The sequence below is a fragment of the Natator depressus genome, chromosome 1 (assembly GCF_965152275.1).
Source record: "Natator depressus isolate rNatDep1 chromosome 1, rNatDep2.hap1, whole genome shotgun sequence".
Classification (NCBI taxonomy): domain Eukaryota; kingdom Metazoa; phylum Chordata; order Testudines; family Cheloniidae; genus Natator; species Natator depressus.
Window position 1 is genome coordinate 158,217,503 of NC_134234.1, and position 24,519 is coordinate 158,242,021.

At 41.9% G+C, this 24,519-nt stretch overlaps 1 protein-coding gene across 2 annotated transcripts in view; it reads left to right on the top strand.

Annotated features, from left to right (window-relative positions):
• Positions 1–24,519, top strand: part of BRWD1 (bromodomain and WD repeat domain containing 1) — a 120,498-nt gene that overhangs the window by 21,796 nt on the left and 74,183 nt on the right. For both annotated transcript variants that reach the window (XM_074969907.1, XM_074969899.1), the window contains exons 12-22: positions 1,587–1,627; positions 9,870–9,968; positions 11,218–11,368; positions 12,039–12,173; positions 14,279–14,407; positions 15,343–15,568; positions 16,454–16,639; positions 17,461–17,644; positions 18,972–19,065; positions 20,206–20,346; positions 22,266–22,351. In XM_074969907.1, coding sequence (XP_074826008.1) covers positions 1,587–1,627; positions 9,870–9,968; positions 11,218–11,368; positions 12,039–12,173; positions 14,279–14,407; positions 15,343–15,568; positions 16,454–16,639; positions 17,461–17,644; positions 18,972–19,065; positions 20,206–20,346; positions 22,266–22,351 — 1,472 coding nt within the window. The remainder of the gene's footprint in view (positions 1–1,586; positions 1,628–9,869; positions 9,969–11,217; positions 11,369–12,038; positions 12,174–14,278; positions 14,408–15,342; positions 15,569–16,453; positions 16,640–17,460; positions 17,645–18,971; positions 19,066–20,205; positions 20,347–22,265; positions 22,352–24,519) is intronic.

The window sequence follows — 24,519 nt, forward strand, 5'->3', positions numbered from 1 at the left end:
GTAGGAACCAGATATCTACCTTCTATTATGGGTGCAGAAGCATTAGAGGAATGTAGACCAGCAAGCATGCTTACTTAAAAAAAATATGTAGAGAGAATGAGTGGGGGTGGAGGGGCAGGTAACTCCTAATTCCATAGGACCACGGTTTTGATCAGTATGAATTGGGGATGGTTACATTACTTGTGTGCCAATAAACCTTAATACATGAAGGTATGGTATATAATGTGTACCACATGCTTAATAAAATAGCGTTTGAGTTTTTAAATTTTTTTATGTATCATTTGCTTGTGAAGTAAGGCACCTTTAGCACCATGAGTCCAGCTGTACAGGACTCTGATAGTTTTGTATCTCTTAAATATGTTTAAAACACCTCTACATGTCAGTTTTAGAGGCAGTTACCTTGGTAATTTTCAGGGTTAGAAACAAGAATTGTCATGTTAGGAAGTGGTGTATTCACGTAAAGTGTAAAAATCCTATTTCCAGAGCTCATAAGTTTAAGTATGCTAAAAAGAAACTTATCAGTTGTGCAGGATGGGGTAGTGCATGTTGTGGGCCATGGGTGGGTGTGGTTTGTGGAGAGGATTCTATATTTAGGCCAAGGAGAAAAGAACACTTTTCTGGCAGGTTTTTTTTTTTAAATGACTAAAGCTGTTCAGAAGTTTTAAATGTTAGAATGGGTGTCAGTTGTGATGCACTAGTGGTCAGAGTGTAAGTAAGGCTGTCAAAGATGTATGAGAATTACATTTTATCTGTAACTATGTGGTCTAAATGTGGTGATTAAATTTTTTTCCCAAGCGTTATTGAGGGCTTTTTAAATACTTACTATCTTTCTTATATCCCTGTTTCAGTTGCTTTCTTTCCAAATAATACTTTAACTTCCTCATTTTAATTATATGTTTTGGGGGGTGATAAGAGTTGGACTGTTGATCATTACCTTTAGAGAAGACTTCCAAAACTCGCAAATTTTCTGGTGTGGGTACATCTCCTTGCCCATTCATTTTATCTTGATGAATATGAATAGCTAACTATTTTGTGTGTTTGGAGTGGGGGGAAACTTGCTTACTCTGCGCAAATATAATTTTGCTGTAGAAACCAGTTCCTCTAGATTCTAACTTGCTTAGGACGGTGCAAGTCCAAATTCAAATTTGAATTAAGTGTCTAGTTATTAATGGAAAGCTACTTATTGATGGGTCTGCAAAGTTTCACAAATTCATTCCAGGTATGTTAGCAAGATGAGTTTAAAAAGTGGATTTTTTTTAAAAGTTGCAATTTAAATTTAGTGTCAGAATCTAAGCAAATTCTACTAAGATCATTGTATAGGGATCTGCTGACCTTTCAATTATAGGTACCAGTTAGGATCAAAAATATTCTGTACTGTGAAACTTTAATCAAAATTGTTCTGAAATGGGAGAGTTTTCTGCAGTGTTGCAAGAGAGATCACATTCTCTGGGACTTGGCTAATACTTTTTTCTGATCCTGTATGTTAACGTCTTTTGTAAAGAAGGCTACGTACATTTTTCTAAAAGAAATTAAGTTCCTGATTAAAAATTAACTTTTAACCTCTCTTAAAAACTTTTCTTTTGCAGGACAAAGTGGACAGCCTTCAGTTTTCGAACAGCGGTGATAGGTATGTTGTAAGACTCAAAATGTAAATATGTCCTTTAAATGTTTTGGCATTAAATACCTACTGTTGCACTCATATGGAGTGCTCAACTAAGAAAATCTGATACAGCTATAATTTGAAGGATGGTCTACATTTCTAGAGTGCAGTGTTCACTTTAATTTCAGCTCTGTGCTTTTGTTCCCTGTGAATATTTTAACATATCTTCCATTTGGATAAGCTGATTTTTTTTTTTAACTATATAGGAAAGTGTTGTCATATTTCTAATAAGAATTAAGGGTGGGCTTTTCAAAGCACTAAACGTTGGCCTAACTCTGCTTCTTCCATTTAAGGCAATGGTAAAATTCATGTGGTCTTAAATGGGAGCAGAGTTAACTAATGCTGAGCAGTTTTAAAAACCACACCCATACGTCTTACAAGGCAACAGTGCATATATTTAAGCAAAGGACCCTGTCTGGATTGTCCAGGTTGATCTATCCTTCTAGTCACATTTAAGATTTCTCTAAAGTTGCTTTTTTTCCCTGTTTTTTGTGCGGTTTTTATGGTGTTTTGTTTTAACTGGCTTTCTGGTAGCTTGTTGGAGAGAGATCTTTAATATTGGGTTTGATGTAACAGGAGAAGGGAAGACACCTTTGATTTGCTAGCTTCTGCTACTGGGGGTCCTCACAGTAGATGGCTCATCCTTTGACACTGCCAAGATCCCCTCTCTCTCTCCCCCCACCCTTGCTACACACACTTTCCGGTACCCGCTTCTCTTCCCACAGCTGGAAATGTGCTGTGCATCCTGCTAGTGTCAGTTACATCACAGGGCACCTTCTCTTCCCCTCATCTGAGCCATCAGTTTCCCAATGCATAATCCAGTCTTGCAGGGCATACTCTCCATTTAACCTGCTTATCAGCTCCAGTGTTACCCTTTTTGTCACCCTTTTTCCATGTCAGATGCGAGGAATGCTACACCTCTGCATCATATCCACTAAGAGCCCCCTACTTGGATCTAAGGCTTCAGGGCAAGGAAGTAGTAGGAAGAAACTATTTAATGTTATCATAATGCCCACAGGGCCGTCTAAGTGTTTGGACCCCATTGTACTTTGTGCTGTACAGAGACAAAGATAGATTCAGTTCCTCTTTGAGTGCTTGTTCATGTCCACTCCACTCCAATCAGGTGTGTGTGCACACGTGCATGATGGCCAGAAGATTTTTCCCCTAGCAGCATCCATTGGGTCGGCCTGAGTGCACCCTGGAGTCATGCCTTCATGGCGCTTAATATAGAACCCTGCCACCCCTTCAGTTCCTTCTTACCGCCAGTGACAGTTGGCTGGAACTTAACTCTTGCTTAGCAATCACGTTCTCTACTCATTGTATATAGTTACCTTAGTCTTACAGTTCTTAGCATAGAGTTGTTGGGGGTTTCCCCCCCATCCCGCCTCCCCAGAGCCGTGGCATGCTGCGGTCCCTGGGGTTTAAAAACTGTGTGGCGTGCGCAAAGCACATGCCAAAGAGCAATCCACACTCCTCATGTTTACGGTGCCTAGGGGAGGGACACCAAAAGGATAGCTGTAAGATCTGCCGCGTGTTCCACCCTAGAACTCTTAAAGAAAGGAAACAGCAGCTGAAGGTGATCCTTGTGGAGGCAGCCTACACCCTCATTCCGACCTGGGCTCAGGGGACCTGGCCCCTAATGCTTAGTCTTTGACGTGGAGCTCCCCCGCACCGTTGTCAAGCTCGGTGCCGAGAAAGGACTCCTCCCGAGATGCTGGGCACCAACATGGCACCTCGCGAGGCCCAGCTGACAGCAGGTACCAATCCCACTCGCCGGTGCCTCAGAAGAAAAAGAAGCTGGACAGCCGCTCTCCTATGGCCAAACCCAGAGATGTGAGACCCCAGGCGGGCCACAGTTCTGGATCCCCTGCTGGGGCCGTGTCGACTCCTGCCCCTCCTCAGTTGCTGCTCCCTACACAGCAGCTACAGCTCCCTTCAATGCCGGAGGCTTACCAAGCCGCTCAGGACCTCCTGCACCTTACGGTGCCGTTCTCGCCCCCCAGGAGGGAAGAACCTTTAGTGCTGGTGGACCTGCCCCACCCCCCTGGTGCAGTCAGGAGGGAAGCCGGCTATGATGTCGAGGTGCTCCCCCTCGCTATGTCCCTCAGCGCCGGCTCACTTGGACAGAGAGCCTACCCACTCAACCAAGCTCTTGACGCTCAAGGCACCGAGGCTTGGCTCCTCCGTGGTCTTCAGTCTCAGAGACCTTGGAGTCAGAGTCTGACTCCTATCACTCCAGGAGAAGCAGGAGCTGCAGATCGAGGTCCGGGAGAGACAGGAGTGAGCCCCAGGTGTGGCCTCTGCGATGGCAGAACCCGCCTCAGTGGCCATTCTGGACCCCCTGGGCTTTTCACCAAGGACAGGGAGGAATCCAAGGTCACTGCTCCGTGATGTCTTCTGTGGCTTCAGCCACCTTTGTCATGCCATCAGCTACACATCTGCCCTCGGCACCTGCCCACACACCAACGCCTCTGACAGCGGCACCATTGTTGATTCTGGCACTGTGCTTGGTTCTGAACTTGGCAGTGTCCTCGCACTGTCTCCCACGCTGGCACCATTGTTAACTACGATGCAGGCACCGGCAGCGTCGACATCGGGCCCTCCGCCTTCCTTGTGAGCGGATTGGCACTGGCTCCTTCGGTTCCTCCCATCATACTGATGGCTGCGCCAACTCTTGGTCCAGCTCTGCACCGTCGGCTGCACCCCTGGCACCAGTGCTGCCCCGAGAGTCTCTGGGGATCCCTGGGGGCAGATGTCAGGGAGCATCCGCTCATTATGAACGCTTCTTCCTCTTCATTACTGGATGAAGCATTGATGGGTACAGTCATAGCTCCTGCGCTTGAGGACAACAGGGTGCTGCAGCAGTTGCTGTGCAGGGCCACTCAGGGTCTGGGCATTAAGGCCGAGGAGGTAGTCAAGGAGGCTGATCCTGTTGTGGACATCCTTGCACCCTCAGGGCCTTCCCGTATTGATTGTGGACACCACCAAGACCCTGTGGCAGACGCAAGCGCAATGAGAGGCATTATTTCATTCCCTCCACAAGGGCTCAGACATTTCTACTTCCACCCACCCCCTGACTCTCTTGTTGTGGATACTGCTAACCAGTGTGAGAGAGAGGGCTTTCAGGGGCCCTCCCCAAAAAACAGGGAGGCTAAGCGTTTAGACCTTGTTGGGAGAAAGGTCTATTCTACAGGGGTTCTGCAACTCCATATCTCGAACCAACAGGCCATTGTCAGCAGGTGCAATTACATGAACACCACCTGTGCAGTTATGGCTAAATTTACTGAGCTCCTCCCTTCGGACTCCCGAACCAAGTTCTCGGCTTTGGAGGAGGATGGGAATCGAGTCTCCCTCGCTTCCCTCCAGGTTGCATTGGATGCTGCAGATGCTGCCACTAGGGTCATGGCGCCTGGGGTGGCCATGAGAAGGGGCTCCTGGCTACAAGTCTCTGGGCTCCTTTAGGAGTAGACCATTCAGGACCTCCCATTTAAGGGTGAGGCTCTTCTCTTGTCCGTCTTTCAAAAGAGGCTGCACAGCCTGAAAGACTCACGAGCCACCCTCAAGTCTTTGGGTCTGCACACTCCAGCCACACGGCAGAGACACTTCCGACTGCGACCTCCTCCGAGATGCCATCAGCAGAACCGACAGGACGGTTCTTGGAGGAGGAGGCAACACGCAACCTTAGGTCAGGGCTCTGGCCAGCCCAAGGCACCCTCTGGCCCTAAACCGGCCTTTTGAAGGCGCAGTCAAGGACAGCACACCAGATCAGAGACTGGATCTACTCCGCCTTACCTTTTTGCTCCCGACTATCCCCTTTCTACCGTGCATGGTCCCGTATCACCTCGGACTGCTGGGTGCTCTGCACAGTAGAGAGGGGATACTCCATCCAATTCTGTGCCTTTCCACCCCCCTTCCCTGTCCCTCTTCAGGGACCCTTCTGACGAGCGTCTACTCATCCAGGAGGTGCAGTTATTCCTATCACTAGAGGCAGTGGAGGAGGTTCCTCTGGAGCACAGGGGCAAGGGCTTCTATTCCTGGTATTTCCTAATACCGAAAGCCAAAGGTGGCCTCAGGCATATCTTTGACCTGCGAGAGCTCAACAAGTTTGTGAAGAAACTCCAGTTCTGCATGGTCTCCTTGGCCTCCATCATCCCCTCACTAGATCCAGCAGATTGGTATGCCACACTCAACTTGAAGGACACGTACTTTCACATTGCAATCACTCAGACCCACAGGAAGTACCTCAGGTTTGTGGTCAATGGTACCCACAACCAATTTACTGTCCGCACGTTCAGCCTGTCAGAGGCACCTCGAGTATTCACCAAGTGCATGGCAGTCATCACCGCATTCTTGTGGAGGCACCAGGTACAGGTGTTTCCGTACCGCGACAACTGGCTGATCAAAGTCTGCTCCAGGACTCAAGTGAAAATTCAGGTCACGTTTATCAGAGCCACCTTCGAGAGCCTGGATCTACTCCTAAACGAAGCAAAATAGACTGTCTCCTGTCCAGAGGATAGAGTTCATAGGGGCAGTACTGGACTCGACCCAAGCCAGGGCATACATGCCACAGGCAAGGTTTCAGGCCTTCAGCAGCGTAATCCGGGGCGTCATGCATTTCCACACCACTCCGGCACGAAACTGTCTGAAACTTCTCAGGCACATGGCGGCCTGTACCTATGTGGTGTGGCACAGCAGACTCAGCTTCGACTGCTCCAGTCGTGGCTAGCGTCAGTCTATTGTCCAGCCCGGGACAACTTGGACAGGATCATGATCCTGCCTCGCCTGGTCCTCGACTCGCTTCGGTGGTGGATCGATGCTCAGCAGGTGTGCTCAGGGGTCCCCTTTGTTGCCCCACAGCCATGTCCGTTGTTGGTGACGGATGCGTCAGACTTGGGCTGGGGAGCTCATCTGGGAGACCGCATAACTCAAGGCCTCTGGTCTCAAGCAGATCTGTGTCTCCACATCAGTGTCAGAGCTGAGAATGGTGCGCCTAGCATGTCAAACATTCTGTCCTTACTAATCGGACAATGTGTATTAGTCATGACGGACAATACAATAGCAATGTTCTATATCAACAAATGGGGGTGCATGCTCCTCTCCCCTGTGCCAAGAAGCCTTCATGCTATGGGACTTCTGTGTAGAACATTCACCTGCAGGCTTCGTACCTCCTCGGGATTCAGAACAAGCTGGCGGACCACCTCAGCAGGTCGTTCCACAGCCATGAGTGGTCCCTTCACCCAGACATCGCAATTTCAATCTTCCAGTGGTGGGGGTTTTCCCTAGTAGACCTCTTTGCCATGTGACGCAACAGGAAGAGCCAGCAATTCTGCTCCTTCCAAATTCACAGCCTGGGCTCCGCCACGGATGCGTTCTTCCTCCACTGGGGAGGTTCTCTCCTATACGCCTTTCCACCCATACTGCTCATTCACAAGGTGCTGCTCAAGATCTGCAGAGATCAAGCTCTGGTCATACTGATAGCACTGGCCTGGCCCCATCAGCACTGGTTCAGTTCCCTCCTAGACATGTCCGTGGGAGCCCCGATTACCTTGCTGCTCTCCCCGGACCTTCTCACACAAGAACGTGGACGTCTCCAACACCCCAACTTCCAGTCGCTCCATCTTACGGCGTGGAAGCTCAATGGTTAAATCCATTGGAGCTTTCCTGTTCAGACCAGGTCCTCCTTGGTAGTAGGAAACCCTCTACAAGAGCCACGTACCTTGCCAAGTGGAAGAAATTTTCAGTCTGGTTGGCGCAGTGCCATTCGCCCCCGATGCTGGTTTCATTGCCGCACGTTCTAGATTACCTCCTTCATCTGAAGCAGGAGGGTCTCTCGTTGCCTTCTATACAGGTGCACCTAGCTGCCATCTCGGTCTTCCTCCCGGGCGTGCAGGGCCGCTTGGTGTTTGCTAACCCCATGGTCAGCCGATTCCTAAAGGGGCTCAACAGGTTATACCCTCACGTCCGTCAACCGCTCCCTGCCTGGGACCTCAATTTGTTCCTTTCTAGGCTCATTGGGTCCCCCTTTGAGCCTTTAGCAACGTGCTCCCTGCTCTACCTCTCCTACAAGGTCGCGTTCCTGGTAGCAATAACCTCAGGTGTGTGAGCTCAGGGCCTTGACATCAGATCCTCCCTACACCATGTTCTTTAAGGACAAGGTTCAGCTCAGGTCTCACCCTGTTTCCTCCCGAAGGTTGTCTCGCAGTTTCACATCAACCAGGACATCTTCCTCCTGGTTTTCTACTGTAAACCTCATTCCAGTGCCTGGGAGCAGAGACTCCACTCTCTGGACGTCTGCAGGGCGCTGACCTTTTACATCGAGAGAACGAAACCGTTGAGAAAGTCAGTCCAGTTGTTCGTGGCAGTGGCGGACAGGATGAAAGTCAGCTGGTTTCATCCCAACACATCTCGTCATGGATTGTGTCCTGTATCCATGAGTGCTACGACCTGGCATGTGTTCCTGTACCTCCGATCACTGTACACTCTGCCAGGGCGCAGGCTTCATCTACAGCATTCCTGGCTCAAGTTCCCACCCAGGAAATCTGTAGAGCGGGGACGTGGTTCTCCATACACACTTTCACCACGCATTATGCAATTACCCAGCAGGCCAGAGATGATGCGGCCTTTGGAAGAGCAGTACTCCAATCAGTGGACAGCTCCAGCCCCACCTCCTGAACTTGGCTTGGGAGTCACCTGATTGGAATGGATGTGAACAAGCACTGAAAGAAGAAAAAACTGTTTCTCACGTCTCATAACTGTTCTTCAAGATGTTGTTCATGTCCATTCCAATACCCACCCTCTTACCCCTCTGTCAGAGTAGCCGGCAAGCAGGAACTGAAGGGGTGCCGGGTCAGTAGGGCTTTGTATTGAGTGCCATGAAGGTGCGACTCCAGGGGGCACCAGGCCGACCCGACGACTGCTGCTAGGAGAAAAATCTTCCAGCCATTGTTGCGCGCACACACCTGATTTGAATGGACATGAACAACACATCTCGAACAACAGTTACGAGAAGTGAGTAACCATTTTTTCTTGCACCAAGGAATTTACAATCTAAGAAATGGACTTATTTGATGAAGTGTGCCAAGTATTTCTGTGACACGGCACTGCTGTCTGCTCAGCTGTTTTTTTTGCTAGTGGATTCAGCAAACCACCCTAATTTTACAATGTGTTTTGATCAGGAAATGAAAGCAGGGTCTGGAAACAGGGATTTCTGTAATAAAATTGTATGAAATCATTTTAAACTTTTTTCTTCAAGTATGGATTTGTAGAAAAAGGATTTTACAAAAAAGTGTGGCTGCATGAAAAACACCCTAAGTGCTGCTATTATATTAAAATGAATGGGTATGATCTTATTAAATGCAGAAAAGATCCAAGACCATAACTGAGTGGCATATTGGTAAATCAGAAAAAAATTGTGTCCTTTAGTTCTCCGGTATATTTGCAACTGGAACCATAAATTGCATACTTCTGGTTTTTACTGGAGACCTAGATAACTGACTAAGAATGCTTTTGTAATCTACACCTGGCCTGGAGGTTGCAGTTTTTCCTTCTAAATATGGCTCTTTCTACAATAATCCTTGTCTTTGGCACTTTCATATTGCAGTAATCCAGTGCTATCTATGTGGGGCTACTATTTTATGCAATCCAGAAATTATAATCTGTAAAAAGTATGACTGCTTTCTTGCTTAGCCATGCTTCTTGTGCAGGATATGGATGGAGCTCAGGCTTAAATCTACCTTTTGTTGCAATCTCTTTCCCAGTGCAATTTTAAAATATGATTTTTGATCTGTAAAGCCCTATATGGATTGCATCCTGGATATCTCAGGCTTTCCTTCTCTGTCTGATGCAATAGCATTTGAGCTAAGGGTTTTGATTTAATAAGGAAGGACCTGGAGACAGGTTTTTCATGAAGAGTCCTTAACTCAGAACTTGCTTTCCTGTTCTGCTGGTTCTCAAATTTGTTGACCTTGCGCTTACATAGAAAGCTCATCTTTTTCTTTGGCTTTCTCTGGGAAAGAAGTCTGAGTTTGGGTCGTTGGAGAGTCTAAGCCTGGGTTGGAAAGATAACTTGTTTTGGTCGTTATTCCATTTTGTAGGTTTTATTTAACCTTGTGTTTATGCCGCCAGAACTCTGGATGGGTGTATTTTTAATTCGAAATACTGTGAATTCTACTTTTGTGTACTAGATAACATCTTTTACAATTATTTCAAGGTTCATAAGTGGCAGCAGAGATGGAACAGCCCATATCTGGCACTTCCAGCAAACAGAATGGAGGAGCATCTTGTTGGATATGGCTGACAGGTTACCAGGGTAGGCTGAGTGTCTTCTATTTGTGTGTGTTTATGGGGAGTCAGGTACTTTGAAAGATTCACTCTATCTGCTTGGAATCTAATCTAAATTCTGCACCTTTTAATTTTAAGTAAGCATGTGTGTTGTTTTTTTATTAGTCTATTAAAGAAGTTCCTCTTCCGTATAATATCCATTTTTTTTCTTTAGAAGAAAAATGCCCATTCTTTAGTGAAGCCTGCTGCATCTGATTCCTTTCTAGCAATCCAGAAGCCCTGTTCCTACCATAAATTGTAACTTTATCATAACTTGATTTGCTTTAATTAGCATAGCAATTTGATTTTTTTTCCAAAAGTGTTCTCTAGTTTTCACCCACATATTATGGCATCTCAAACTGCTCCCAGAGTTTCAAAATTAAAATTCCAAAAATCTAAATCTGCTCCTAATTTTGAGGAAGTAAGTTTCATATGGGCTCCATCTAAAAAGATGGAGGTAATTTTGTGCACTCTATCCAATAAATACACTAATATTTTTAGCAGTGCTTTCCCATCCCTTCTTCAGAGGCCTACATTCAGTGAATTGAATTTGTTTTATTTTATGTCTCCCTTGTTTTCCACAAATCTTTTTGACGTAAACATGTAGGGACTGTGAATTAAGACACAGTGGGTTCAACAGTCTTTTTTTCTTTAAAAGAGAAACAAGAGTAACTTAGAATCAGACTTCAGGACAGATTAAGACTCCCAGGTCCTTGGTTTCTAGTATCTTTATAGTTCATTCTGGTTCTTAACTTCAATATTCAAATAAATTTCTTATTGAACTGTACTGTGACAACTTACAGAAACATCCCATTCTCATGAAATTTATCTAATTAAAAAAGTGAAATAGGATAGCTGAGCATTATTGGACTGTTGGGTGAGGGTTTTTTTAAGTATCAGTTCTTCAGTAGGTTCACTAGCATTTTGAGCCTAAAACATATCAGTGGTATATTTCCATTAAATTAAAAACACAGTTGTTTTGCATTCAATTTTGTGATTTAAAATAAAACCTACCAAAGCAAGAAAACTCGGATTTAAAGTTTAAGATGTCAACACATTCTATGGTCAAGTTACTGCAGAAATATCAAAATAGTGGACAAGTTACGCCTAGAGTTTAATCCTTAGCTCAGTATGTCAGATTCTTAACATCACAAGAGTTCGATTTTTTGTTTAGATATTGAAATGAACATTTATTTTAAAAGTTATACTTACACTGGCGCTGGTCTCTTTTTAAATAGTGACTCTCATTCTGAAGAAGACCGATTTATGAAGCCTAAAGTAACAATGATAGCTTGGAATCAAAATGATAATTTTGTTGTTACTGCTGTGAATAATCATCTGCTAAAAGTTTGGAATTCTTATACTGGGCAATTACTTCATGATATGGTGGTATGTAATGATCTTACCTGCTTTTTAAAATATGCAGCCTTTCTCTTTTGATAGTATTAAAGTGGCATTTGCATGTTGAATTGGTCATTAAATTTGATTGTCTTGGAAGCTTGTATCTGAATATAATGCATGTATCGAACTTATTTTAAAAAAAATAAACACCCAAAAACCCAACAGCTTCCCTTCCATCAAAAAAACATCCCTGTGTGTTTCAGAGTAGCAACTGTGTTAGTCTGTATCTGCAAAAAGAGGAGGAGGACTTGTGGCACCTTAGAGACTAACAGATTTGTGCAAAACAATAAAATTGAGCCCACCTTCCATGTGAAGTAGGGAAAAGCTTGACTTTTCTCGAATAAATATCAAATCCCATTTTTTAAATTAAGTAGGTATGTTGCCATATTTGTTTGAATCCAGACAATGGTATAGTTCAAAAACAGTCTTGTCTTTGTCACAAGGTGCCCTGACTCTTGCACCCACGTACAGTGTTTGTCACTTTCACAATTGCATGCATGTTGAGCCACCAAAAGTTCAGATTTCTGGAGGTAGTCTTGAGGGTCTTAGAAGTGTTAGATGAGGGAGGAATCGTGATGGATGCATGAATTCAGAACTCTCTAACGTATTAATTGTAAACTTGTGATTTTTGTATGCCTATTTTTCTGTATTAAAATAGGGACATACGGATGAAGTATTTGTGTTGGAGACCCACCCTTTTGATTCAAGGATTATGTTATCTGCAGGCCATGATGGCAATATCTTTATATGGGATATTACAAAAGGCATCAAAACTAAGCATTATTTTAACATGGTAAGATCAAATTATTGTACAGTCCTCTGCCTTTTTCAGGATTTGCAACATATTTGAGCAATTGTGATCATAGTGTCTTCTCTCCCCATTTTTTTGGCTTCTAAAATGGTGGTTTGATATTAATTTGGCCCTGTTGGTCTTTAAAGCCCTTACCTTGTGTAGTCCCTTGTTCTATTTAGACCAGCACCTCAAAGCTCATTCTGACAAATAATTACATTGTCGGCTGTAAGAATGCTACTGTCATTTAAGTCAGCAAGTGATAGTGCCTTTTTTTGTGGTTCACTGTAGCAATGTGATGACTCACTGGTGTGGCCCCTCCTGCTGGTCGTCCAGGAAATTAGCTCTCCAGCATATGGAGCGCCCTCTGCAGGCTGGTGTCTCGCCAGCCACTGGTCCTGTGTCCCTCCTGGACCCGGGTGCCCTTTACCTCGGTATTCTGCCCCAGCAGTACCTCCTTGCTCTGGGTTTCCCCTCCCAGGGGAACCCCCAACCCTCTAAACCCACCTTGCCTCAGTGGCTACTGCCAGTCATCAGCTAGGCCCCGCTCACTGGGGCAGACTGCAGTGTAATGGCCACTCATAACTGCCAAGGGGTTAGGGCCAGCTGCCTCTGCCTATTCCCAAGCTGCCCCTCTGCAGCCCCAGTACCTTTCTGGGCATTTAAAAACGCCTGCAGCCTGGGGGTTTACCAGGCTGGAGCTCCCCAGCTCCCTTTGCCCTTCCCCAGCACTGCTCGGCTTCAGGTACCTTCTTCTCAGGCAGCTAGTCCTTCTGACTCCAGGGCTAGAGTGAGACTCCTTTGCTTCTGGCTCACAGCCCGCTTATAAGGGCCAGCTGGGCCCTGATTCAGCTGGCTGCAGCTGTGGTCAGCTACACAGTCAGCTTCCCCCAGCTGTTCTTAATCCCTTTCCCTGCTGCAGCCCTCTCCAGGGCTGCTTTTAACCCCTTCCGGGCCAGAGCAGGGTGACCACCCCACTACATTCACCCAACTATATGGAGCTCACTTTATTTTTGACAGCTGTCTTAGCCCATCCTTCTCCACTTTTAAATAACTTATTTTTTCCCCAAGTTGTGCTATTATAACCACTGTTCACACTTTTTTGTTTCTTTCTAGATGTAGACAATAAGGGATTGGCTTTGTCTTGTATTTTGTCTTGAGGATATCTTTGTACAGTGCTATAACAGTGAGGTGCTTTAAAAAGTAGCATTTGATATTAAAGTGGGTTTGTTTAAAAATATAAATCTTTGTATAAAGCATGTTTTTAGCTGTTCAAATTACAGTCGATCCACAACCTTAAATAAGGCCTGGGCTACACTGCGGGGGGGTCGAACTAAGATACGCTATTCGCGTAGCTGAAGTCGAAGTATCTTAGTTCGACTTACCTGGCCATCCTCATGGCGGTGAGTCAACCGCGGTGGCTCCCCCTTCGACTCCGCTTACTCCTCCTGCCGAGGTAGAGTACAGACTTGGATTTGGGGATCAATTTATCGCATCTAGACGAGACACAATAAAGTGATCCCCCATAGATCGATCACTACCCTCCAATCCGGCGGGTAGTGAAGACGTACCCTTAGTCTCTTAAAATTTGGACCTATCTAGGAAACTAAATAGCTGACTTTAGACTCTTGACTTTGCAATCTAAATATAATTTTATGTTCCTCTTTATTTATATTGAGAATAGGTTACATATGGTAGAGACCTAGGATAAATCTCTAAATTTCTCATATTCCCCTCTCAGCAGGGAAAAATGGACTGTATTTGGGGGTATGTTGCTGGATGGGGCCCAAGCTTGTAATCAGATCTGCATGGGTGAATGCTTCTGCCTTTGCAAAGTCCAACTGACTTCAGAGAGACTCTACAGGTGTTAAGGGGGTTTCAATGCAGATCCAATTCCAAGATGGGAGTCCTAATTATCATGTAATTGGGAACGTTAAATAAACTAAATGTAACAACAAAATTTCACTGTAACATGGGTAGGAGAAACATGACCTTGTTTTTAAATAACAGGGAGTCTCTGGTAATTGAAGTTTGGAGAAGGCTGTACAGTATTGCTTGTTCCAAAAAATATGACACCACTTACCTTGAGTTTCATGTCCTCAATCTAGATTGAAGGACAAGGACATGGTGCTGTTTTTGACTGCAAGTTTTCATCAGATGGACAACATTTTGCCTGTACAGATTCTCATGGGCATCTGTTGATATTTGGTTTTGGGTGTAACAAGCCTTATGAAAAGGTAAGTTCAGATTTCTGTTGACATTAGCTTTTCATGATGATGACTAGAGGAATAAATAAATTCATGTGAAAAATATAATGCACACTTGGATATATGTATTTACTATCTTGACTTTTGTTTTTGGCTTTTCTTAATAAGCAGTAATTTTTCTTACAAGAATGTATGAAGTGCCAGTCTATTGTAAAACAACAAACAAAAATTCTGTAAAAAATGACCACTCTAGTTCAACATTTATCATTTGAGGGTTTTTTCCTAACTATCCTACCTATTCAACTTGGGATCAAAAAGTGAAAAGTCATTCATTTCTTCTTGCTTATTTTTATATTTTATTACCATCAGTAATAAAAGTTCTGACTGTTACCTCTTTGACACTTTTGCACCCCCACTTTCCTTCAGTGCAGTTGCTTGGATGTAACTGAAGGCTTAATTTTGATTGCAGAATCTTTATTTCTGGTGTTAACTCTTGATGAAGAAAGAACCCAACCTGACTTTGAGATCCTATGGTAAATTTGTAGATTAGCGGTTGGAAAACCATATGTTTAAATGGAAACAAAGCAAATGTTTGCTAAATGTTAAATTAAAAATGTAAATTTGAAATGCTGTTTTATAGTTACTTTTCAGTGTTAAACAGCAATTTTATTTAATATAGGATTGCAGAACTTTCAATGTATTATCTTCTCAAAGACCTCCATACTGAATACTTTTAACTGCTTGCCTATCAAAATTCCTTTCTTTTGTGTGGGATATATCGTCAGAGCAACACAAATCTAGGATGGCATAGGATCTTTGTGTGGCTTTTTTCCTTTTGAGAACTTGGTCTCTTAATACCGGTTGTTGCAATAGGAGGTAAACTTAGTATAATTTTCTTCTACATGCAAGTTCTTTAACATATCCTTTTTTCAAGTTGACAGTATGCAAGCTTCATTTCTTTCCAGATTCCTGATCAGATGTTCTTCCACACTGACTACCGACCATTGATTCGAGATGCTAACAATTATGTCCTAGATGAGCAGACACAACAGGCTCCTCATCTCATGCCACCTCCGTTCTTAGTAGATGTGGATGGAAACCCTCATCCAACAAAATACCAGAGATTAGTACCAGGAAGAGAGAACTGTGCAGACGAACATTTGATTCCTCAACTGGGATATATAGCAACAAGTAAGAATAGTAGTTTTAACTTCAGGATCTGTCTGTGTCTAACTAGACTTTAGAACCATTACGGTTCTTTTGAATAGGAAAAGATTAATGTTCTACCTTTACCTCAAAGCTATTTTTATATTTTACTTGAGATTTATGTAGTTGTCTTGTACCGCAAATATCTATTGGATGTAATATTGTCTGATCAAGCGAATTTGCTATAGTTTCACCGTCTAGTTGCTGGTTTACAAAGAGGATATAATCACTAACGCACTGGCAGGTAACGAAGGTGGTGGTTTAGCTCAAATTGAAAAAGTGAGAGTTCTTTGGAACAAAAGATTTCGTCCTTCTAGTGTCTTTTAGTTTATAACTGACTTCCTGGCTGTATGCAACCGTAGCATGGGTATGCAAGAATCAGTAAAGAATTTGAGGCACACGTCATATTAAATATTACCCCCAAAAAAAAAATCCTTGCCTGTGGTATGGATAACATCTTAAAATTATTGAAACAGAGCATCTTAATCTAATTTGCTCTTATGCTGTTTCTCCAAACCAAGAAATGCAAAGAGTAAACAGTGAAAATAGTCTGTTTCACATTTTTATGGAGGTTTTTTGGTTAATTTCATTTTCTGATGCCATATTTGGGTTGCAGCGGTTGCAAATATATTTTTTAAAACTCATGAATTATTTCTGTTCATTTTAAGTTTGGGAAATGTCCTTTTTAAAATATGAAGTAATATAAATAACTTGTGGGTGATTATCCACATTATGTTTCAGAATTATCCTCAAATACTCAATTTTAGACCATCTTAATTGTTAAAGTGTGCTGTGAAGGTGATCAGCACAGCCAACTTTAGTTTGATGACAGTTAACCATTTTGCTTGTTGTTTGCATTAAATTTACCAGGTGATGGAGAGGTTGTTGAGCAAGTGATAGGCCAGCAAACTGTTGACCAGGATGAACAAAGTCTGGAACCCAACATTCTTGATGGCATGATAAGACAGTTACAGCAACAGCAAGACCAAAGAACTGGATCAGATCAAGAAGTTGTTCCAAATGGACTACAAAATGGAGAAGGAACACCTAGAAGAGGTCAATAACTACTGATAAATATTTGTTTAGGTGTGGGGAGGGGGAAATCACTTCATCTGAAGAGTTTTTTGTGCTACTTTTGAGTATGAAATAGTCCACATGGGTTCTAGTCTATCTGTTACCATCTGGGATCAAGATGCCCTATAAAACTGGGATTTTTGGCTGTGCCTTTTGGGCTAAAACACCTCCAGGTATTTCTGTAAATGTATCTAAAACTGTTGAATCTCCAGTTTTTGGTACATACAACCGTAAACATATAAAAAGCATTGGTTTTGATTGCAGGCAGCTAAATATTTAAGGATATATGTAGAGTACTGTAATATTTCAAGAGTTCTTGAAACTCACTTTTTACTTGTATTTTTCTAAAGTTTGCAAAAATGTCTTTTCATTGAGTAATGGTTTCTTCTCCCTTTCTTTGCCTTGTGGACTTCAAGTGGATTTAAAATGAACATGATTCTGTTCAATATGTATATACCTATGACTATGTAAGTGTCATGCTGGGAATAGTATTTAGGTAGCTAGCTGTTGGTGCAAAATCAGAAGGAAAAACTCAAAACATCTTTCATACTGTGTTGCCTTTCACTGGGGTTTGAAAGTAGCAGTGGAAGTGATAAAGATTTTTTAAAACAGCTTGAAATCTCGAATTTATCACCAGAGAAGGCAATCCATTCACACAGTTTGATTCTTTAATATGTTTCCTGTGAACTTTCTTTCGTTGGAGAATGTTAATTTCTAATTTACAGCCAAACAATTGGGGCAAACTAGACACCAAAGCTGTCCAGTGGCAGAGGATTTTCTACTCTTTCATCCTGTTTTTTTAGGTTTTAGAAGGCCAAGTTTAGACATCCAGTCCCCTCCAAATATTGGTCTGCGTCGCAGTGGGCAAGTGGAAGGTGTACGTCAAATGCATCAGAATGCTCCACGAAGTCAAATTGCCACAGAGCGAGACCTTCAAGCTTGGAAACGAAGAGTGGTTGTACCAGAAATACCACTGTATTTATTCAGGTGCGTGAAAATTTAGCTGGCTCATATGAAGGACATCTCTTTTTAAAAAAAAAAAATATGATGTTGCTATCAATATTACTCCAGATGTTTAATAACTTAATGTTCTCCTTTATTCAGTGCTATTGGCCCTACACTAAAAATATACTCCTGTGCAAATTGAAAGTTTTGAACGCAACTGAAATTAACATTTAATAATAAGTTGGTAAAAGTATGCGAAATAAGGGTGAAGGGAGAACTAACTAGTTGGAAAATAACTTGAGCATGTAAGAGGATTTACTGCAAACAATGAAGCGTGTTCCAAAAGAATTGAAGGGCTAGTTAGGTTCCCTGAATGCTCCCCATTTTCCAGAAAAGTGAGGGTTATAAGATTACATTCACTAACTTGGAAAGATTTAAAAAAAATATTTGGGGGGCTCCTGGGCGACTCTTCTCCTGGAATGAGTTGCTGTCCAGCAGCAACACAGGAGGAGCATTGCCTGAACAGGAAGCAGAAGAAGGTTCTTGAAGACAGCTGGCTGTTGCTTTCATACAGGAGCATTACGTGCCTGGGAGGAAGAGGAGTAGCATTTGTTGCTGAGGATAAGGAACAGCAGCACTTGTAGCCAAGGGGGCGGTTAAAAGTTTTTTCCTTCAGCCCATCCTCAGAGCCAGGTGTCTGCAAAAGGGAAAGAGGAGGAACTCCTGTTGTCATCATCACCTGCTTGCAAAGCCTGGTGGTTGTGGGGAGGAAGAGAAGCAAACCCTCTAGTGTTAAATGTATCAGCTAAGATTGGTTGAATCTACTTTACTTGGCCAGCATGTTTAAAAGAAAATTCTAGAAACCTGTTCCTTTGCAAACAGCAAATATGTTCTTGATGCCTATCACTGTACATGGTGCCTGTTAGCATGATTCTAGTAGTGTAGATGGGACCAAAAAGGTGTGTAAGGGAGGTGATCTATCCATATATTTGGACCTACTTCTACTGATGGGACCATAGATTGAAAATGGAGTGGGGAGTTATTTCATCCTACAAGGTAGTGAATTTGGGAGAAAAATCCTCTTGTAAATTCTTCTTATCAACCATGTCTGCCAATGTGTGAGGAGAGTTTTTTCTTTATGAATTGATAGCTATATAAAAACCCTAAATATTTAGAAACCATAGAATTTCTTCATCATGTTATAACCATTCCAAGAGAGGTTAAAATTTGGACATTTAAACTGTCAATTTTGCTAGGTCCAGTGTCGTAATATAAAGTATTGTAAAGAAGACAAACCTGTAACTACTCAATTTACTTTCAGAATTGGGATTTTACTTTTATTTTGACAAGTTTCAAAAATCTCTTGTAGAAAACAGGAGGAGTACCGTATTGCAAAAGGAGAGGAAGAGAGAGCGTTCTATGCAACAGAGAGGAAAAGGAAGACATTTCAGTTCTCGGAAAAGGTATGAAACAGATATAGTGAAGGATGAGCTCTTAACTTCTGCGTGAGAGCCACAAGTTGAAAAAGTACCTACAAATGTCTCTGAAGATACCATCTTGCAGGATTCTCCCAGATCCCAATGCCTCATTTTTCTGGTAATTTTTTTATTTAATGGTGACTCCCTTGGCTTGGTGTTTTTGTTTTTGTTTTTTTTTTTTCCTGGGAGCTTCACCTTCCTCCATCCACGGAACTGACTGGAACTTGGTTGGCCTGGATTGGACTTCATGCTGCTATTATTGTATTAAAGGATTCAAGATTTTATAGACAGGGCAGTTTTCCCAGTCACCTAGAGTACTAATGAGTGTAAACATAGTGAGAATCCTCCAAGATATCTTCAGAGTTTATAGAAATTAGTTCGGAATAATAGGCTAGTTAACTTTTTTTTTTAATTGAGTAGATGTCAAGTTGGTGTGCTACTAACAGTAAGTGAAATGATGGATTTGCAACAAGTTCTGTTAGGTTGTAAAATAACCACAATTAATTTATAACAGCTTCTTAAAAAATTGAACCATGAAAGTGGCCTGCCTTTCTCACAAATTCAGAAAGATTATATTTCTTGTTTTAATCTATGTTGTCAAAATAACAGCTTATTTTTATATTTAAAACAACTCTTGTTTATGCCTTACCTTTCTTTATAGTTATGTTGATTGTATCTTCTCATATGACATAATTTTTTCTTTAATTTCATAAACTGCTCAATTCCACAGAAGAGAATCGAACTACAGAATAAACTAGGAGTCCTGTTTATGTAAATAATTATAGTTTCACTACACAACTATAATTCACTATAATTAGTTTTAATCTTTTTTAAAAACTTACTGTATTAGGAGTTACGATTTTGACACTACTGTAAGGTGTACCACATTTAAGCAAAAAGTGGGAACTCTGAATAGCTTGTAGACCTCAGCTCTTCAAGAATAGATACTCTTTGCATTCTTGTATGTTCACAATATTTGTTACAAGTCTATACAATTAAGTTTACTTTCATACTGTAAAGCTATATTTAACTTTTTATCTATTTATGCAAAAATTGGATTGCATTAATTCAGCCTTGTATCTTTATCTGTAATGCCTTACTTTATACTTCTTCTGTATATATTAGAGTGACTCTGAAGCTTCACTGATACAATCCAAGCGTAGACTGCATAGACGTAAATATCCAAGTTATCGAACACGGAATAACACAGAACAACTTGATTCATCTGATGAGGAAAGGGATGACTGTTTTGGCTTTATAAACCAGGTAAGTGCTTTTCCAAATTCTTTAATTTAGTACCTGGAATTAGTGGAAAGTATTGGGAACATTTCATAAAATGTCGGATTTCTGTTGCAGAAAATGCATGCATCCCTGTTTTTACAAAAACAAATATTTCTTTAATATGCTAACTGTCAACAGATATTACCAGTGCTCTAGGTTGCCCAACACTTCCGTTATAAAACCTTGCTTTTGGCTGTTTAAAAGTACTGTTGCAAACTCTGTCTGTTTGGGCTGCTGTTTTCCATGCCAGTCATCTGCCTCAGGTTGAACACTTCTGAAAATTTCAGCAAAAATAGCTTGCCCATTTCCAAGAAAGAGATTTGTAAAAAAAACATTTTTTTCTATTGTTTTTAAAAAAAAAAAAAACCCCACCCATACAATTGTTTCATTGAGAAGCTCTAGTGCCTTTATGCTTTCATAGTAGGGATTTGAAATTTGGCATTGGCTACACCCTAGTTTCAGATGTCTTTTGTTGTTCTGTGGAAAAACTGCCCAAATTTATCCAAATTTATAATTCTTTGGAAAAAAGTATGTTTGCATATGCTCAGTAGTGAGTTTTGGCAGCTAAATTCTCCAAAGATTCTGTCTGTGTTGGGCAGGGGTTGAGCAGGAGTTTCCCTATAAGCGCCGCTCTTGGCTGCGGTGGTGGTGGGCACAGGAACAGAAAGCAGTGAGACTCTTTTGTACCTCTCAGTGTTTCCCTTCAAATGCAGAGGGAACAAGAGCTGGACTTGGGGATTGAAGAAGTGGGGCTGGGAAATATGGTAGTTGAAGCCAGGGGGAGAGACTGGTAGCTATGCTATAGGGTTGAATCAGGGTCGTGTAGTGAAGAGACTGTTGTCTGTAGGAACCCTGCTTCATTTATTGCAAGTCAAAAAGTGTATAGTGAATGAGACGGGGTTGCAGGAGTAGAGGACAGTATCATGGTTAAGGCAGCTGAATGCACAGGCAACCTTAATTCTGGCATTTCTTAACCTTGAGTTCTTGACTATGCAACCTTAACAATTTTCTTTTAACATGTTTTGTGCAGTATGCTGTAGGATACAACCTGAGTCATGACCAGCTCTGATAGCCCTCATGCTGATACCCAGTTACTAGGTCTATTTAAAAAAAAAGCAGTCCTTAAATTCACAGTGATCTATTGCTCCTAGGAATCTGAAATTCACGTGGGCAAAAACTGCAGGAAATGTTAAAACTTCTGCAGTATATCAGGGGATATTTTACGTTCTATGTAATCCATTTTGTATTTAAATGTACACTGTTTTACTTCAGAAAATTATTGAATATAAGGCCAATCAATATGCCGAAAATCTACAAAATCACCATGCCCATTTTGTATGAAATATTTAAGAAAAACAAATTTAGAGAAGTTAGAATTCTTCTGTTTTCATGGGGAGGAGGGACATGGTATTTTTTCATTTGTGAATCCCCTTCCTCTACCATGTTAAATCCTTCTTTTGCATGGTAAGTGAGCCAAATTCTGTCATACATTGACTTCGTGAGGACATCTAGAGTCTAAGATATTGCAAATTATATTTCAGAATGAGTATTAAAATCTTGCAAAGTGTGTGCAGTCAAAGAATTCTACAGTATTCCTAGGCAAAACAGTGAGCCCACCACTGGGAGGTGGGCTGTTGTAGCCTTGGAAACAGCTGTAACCGTTCTTATGGCCCCTGTGTTTCTGTACCGTATACCCATGTTGAATAATTTAATGTGTAGTGCTAGTTTGTATTATTGTTGAAGTCAGCTTAAATAGAAATTAAAGAACTTTACGTCACTATTTTTAATAATCTGTTATTTTTTACATACTAAGGAGATCTTAGTGTTTAAAACAATATAAAACTTACAATATGCACTGGAAAAAAAAATTATTGATAGTCAACTAAACTTTTTTTTAAATCCAGGAAGCAGAAGAAAGTGACTGTTTGGATTCTTCTGATGAGGAGGAAGAATGGAAAAGTGACAAGAAAAGCAACAGTAACAGTTCTAGGTAAAAAAAATATTTCTACTTTCTCACTTAAGTCTCTTCTGAATGTTGTCAAATTTTGTTTTTGAATGTCTAACACAAATGTAGATTAAAATCTCCCATATAAAGTTCTAGCATGATTAGGCTACTTGAAGAAATCCATTCTTTGAAAACGCCCTGGCTTTTTACCAGCAATCAAGGAAGATGGTCAGTCAAGGGACGTGTGTGTGTGTGTGTGTGAAACAAAAAACCTCCCCAATATTCACTTCTTTACTCTTACTGAGATTTTTTTTTAAAAAAAGTGAAGCCACATTTTGTGCATGCCAAATACAAATATCTTGTTAAGGCAACATTAAAGTTAAAAAGTTGACGTTTGGATTACCACAGTGACTTTTATTATCAGTCATAGAAATTTAGGACTGGAAGGGACCTCGAAGTCAAGTCCAGCCCCTGCACTGAGGCAGAACCAAGTAAACCTCTACCATCCCTGACAGGTGTTTGTCCAATCTGTTCTTTAAAACCTCTGGTTTTAGGGGATTCCACAGTCTCCCTTGGAAATCTATTCCAGAGCTTAATGACCCTTATAGTTAGAAAATTGTTCCTAATATCTAACCTAATCTCCCTTGCTGTAGATTAAAGCCCATTATTACTTGTCCTAACTTCATTGGTCATGGAGAACAATTGATCACTCCTCTGTATAACAGCCATTAAATATTTAAAGACTGTTATCAGGTCGTGTCGTGTCGTCGTTGTGTGTGTGTCGTGTCCCCCCCCCCCCCCCCCCCGTCTTCTCAAAACTAAACATGGCCAGTTTTTTTAACCTTTCCCCATAGCTCAGGTTTTCTAAACTACTTATAATTTTTGTTGCTTTCCTCCGGACTCTCTCCAGTTTGTCCACATCTTTCCAAAAGTATGGACGCTGTACTCCAGCTGAGACCTCAGCAGTGCCAAATAGAGTGGGACAGTTACCTCCCCTGACTTACATACAACATGCTTTTAATACACCCCAGAATATTAACCTTTTTCACAACTGCATCACATTGACTCATATTCAAATTGTGATTCACTGTAGGCCCCAGATCCTCTTCAACAGTACTACCACCAAACCAGTTATTCCCCATTTTGTAGTTGTGTATTTGATTTTATCCTTCCTAAGTGAAGTACTTTGCATTTGTCTTGTTTGAATTTCATCTTGTTGAATTCAGGCCAGTTCTCCAATTTATCATAAGAAGTGCATAAGATAAATTAAGTATTTAGAAATCAGCAAATACAGAAGTTAAGTAGTCTGATACCACACTTTCTCAAATACAGTTTGGGAATGTAAGAATGTGCGGTGACATATATTGTTTTAATATGAGAAATGCAGAATTTTTGTTTCCTGATGTGAGTCTTCAGTGCACATTAAGGATCTGTGAATAGTGAGTCCTTTACATTTAATTTCATAGGCTTGTAAAGGAAAAAGTTGGAAGATTTCCCCAGTAGTAGGGCTAATAAACAAGGGAAAGCACAGGCAAGTTTCAGCTTTTAATGTCCTGTAACTGTGTCCTTTAAGAATTTATAGGCGTGATTTGGCTAATGGCTATTTTAAGCTATGTACATGTTTCTGTGCCAGTGCAGAAGACTTAGTGATCCTAGAGTTTACCAACATTAAGTTCTTTGAGTAGATGCAGCCATATATTCCTAGTAAAATGGCAGCGCTCATGCTTTTAGACTGTCCCTTGGCTTTATGAGGTAGCGCTGCCCTGGCCACTCTGTTTCCTACTCACCGCTTGTGAGCTGAAGTCAGAGCTCTGTGTGGTTCTCGCTTCACAACCTTGCAATTAGTTTTTTACTGTATATAATTAATAGTAGTGTTAGTTAAAAGTTACAGTATATAGCACAGTGTTAGTGGCAGTGCTCCCCAGTGATGCCCTCACCTGGGTTCAAGCATTGCCCTTTGTGGGGAGTGGTGATTCCTAATAGTGACCTCTACACATGGTGCTTGCTCTGCCTTGGCGAAGCCCATCTTAAGGAGAACTGTTTGATCTGCAGATCATTCAAAAAGAGGAGTTACGTGGCACGGGACCTTTGCCTTAAATAGCACCTGCTTGAGCAGTCCATGAGCCTGACCCAGTACTGAAGCTTCTGACTCACCATCTGTGGAAGGGAGGGGAGGGCAGACACCTCGTACCATCAGGTTTGGCTCAGACATC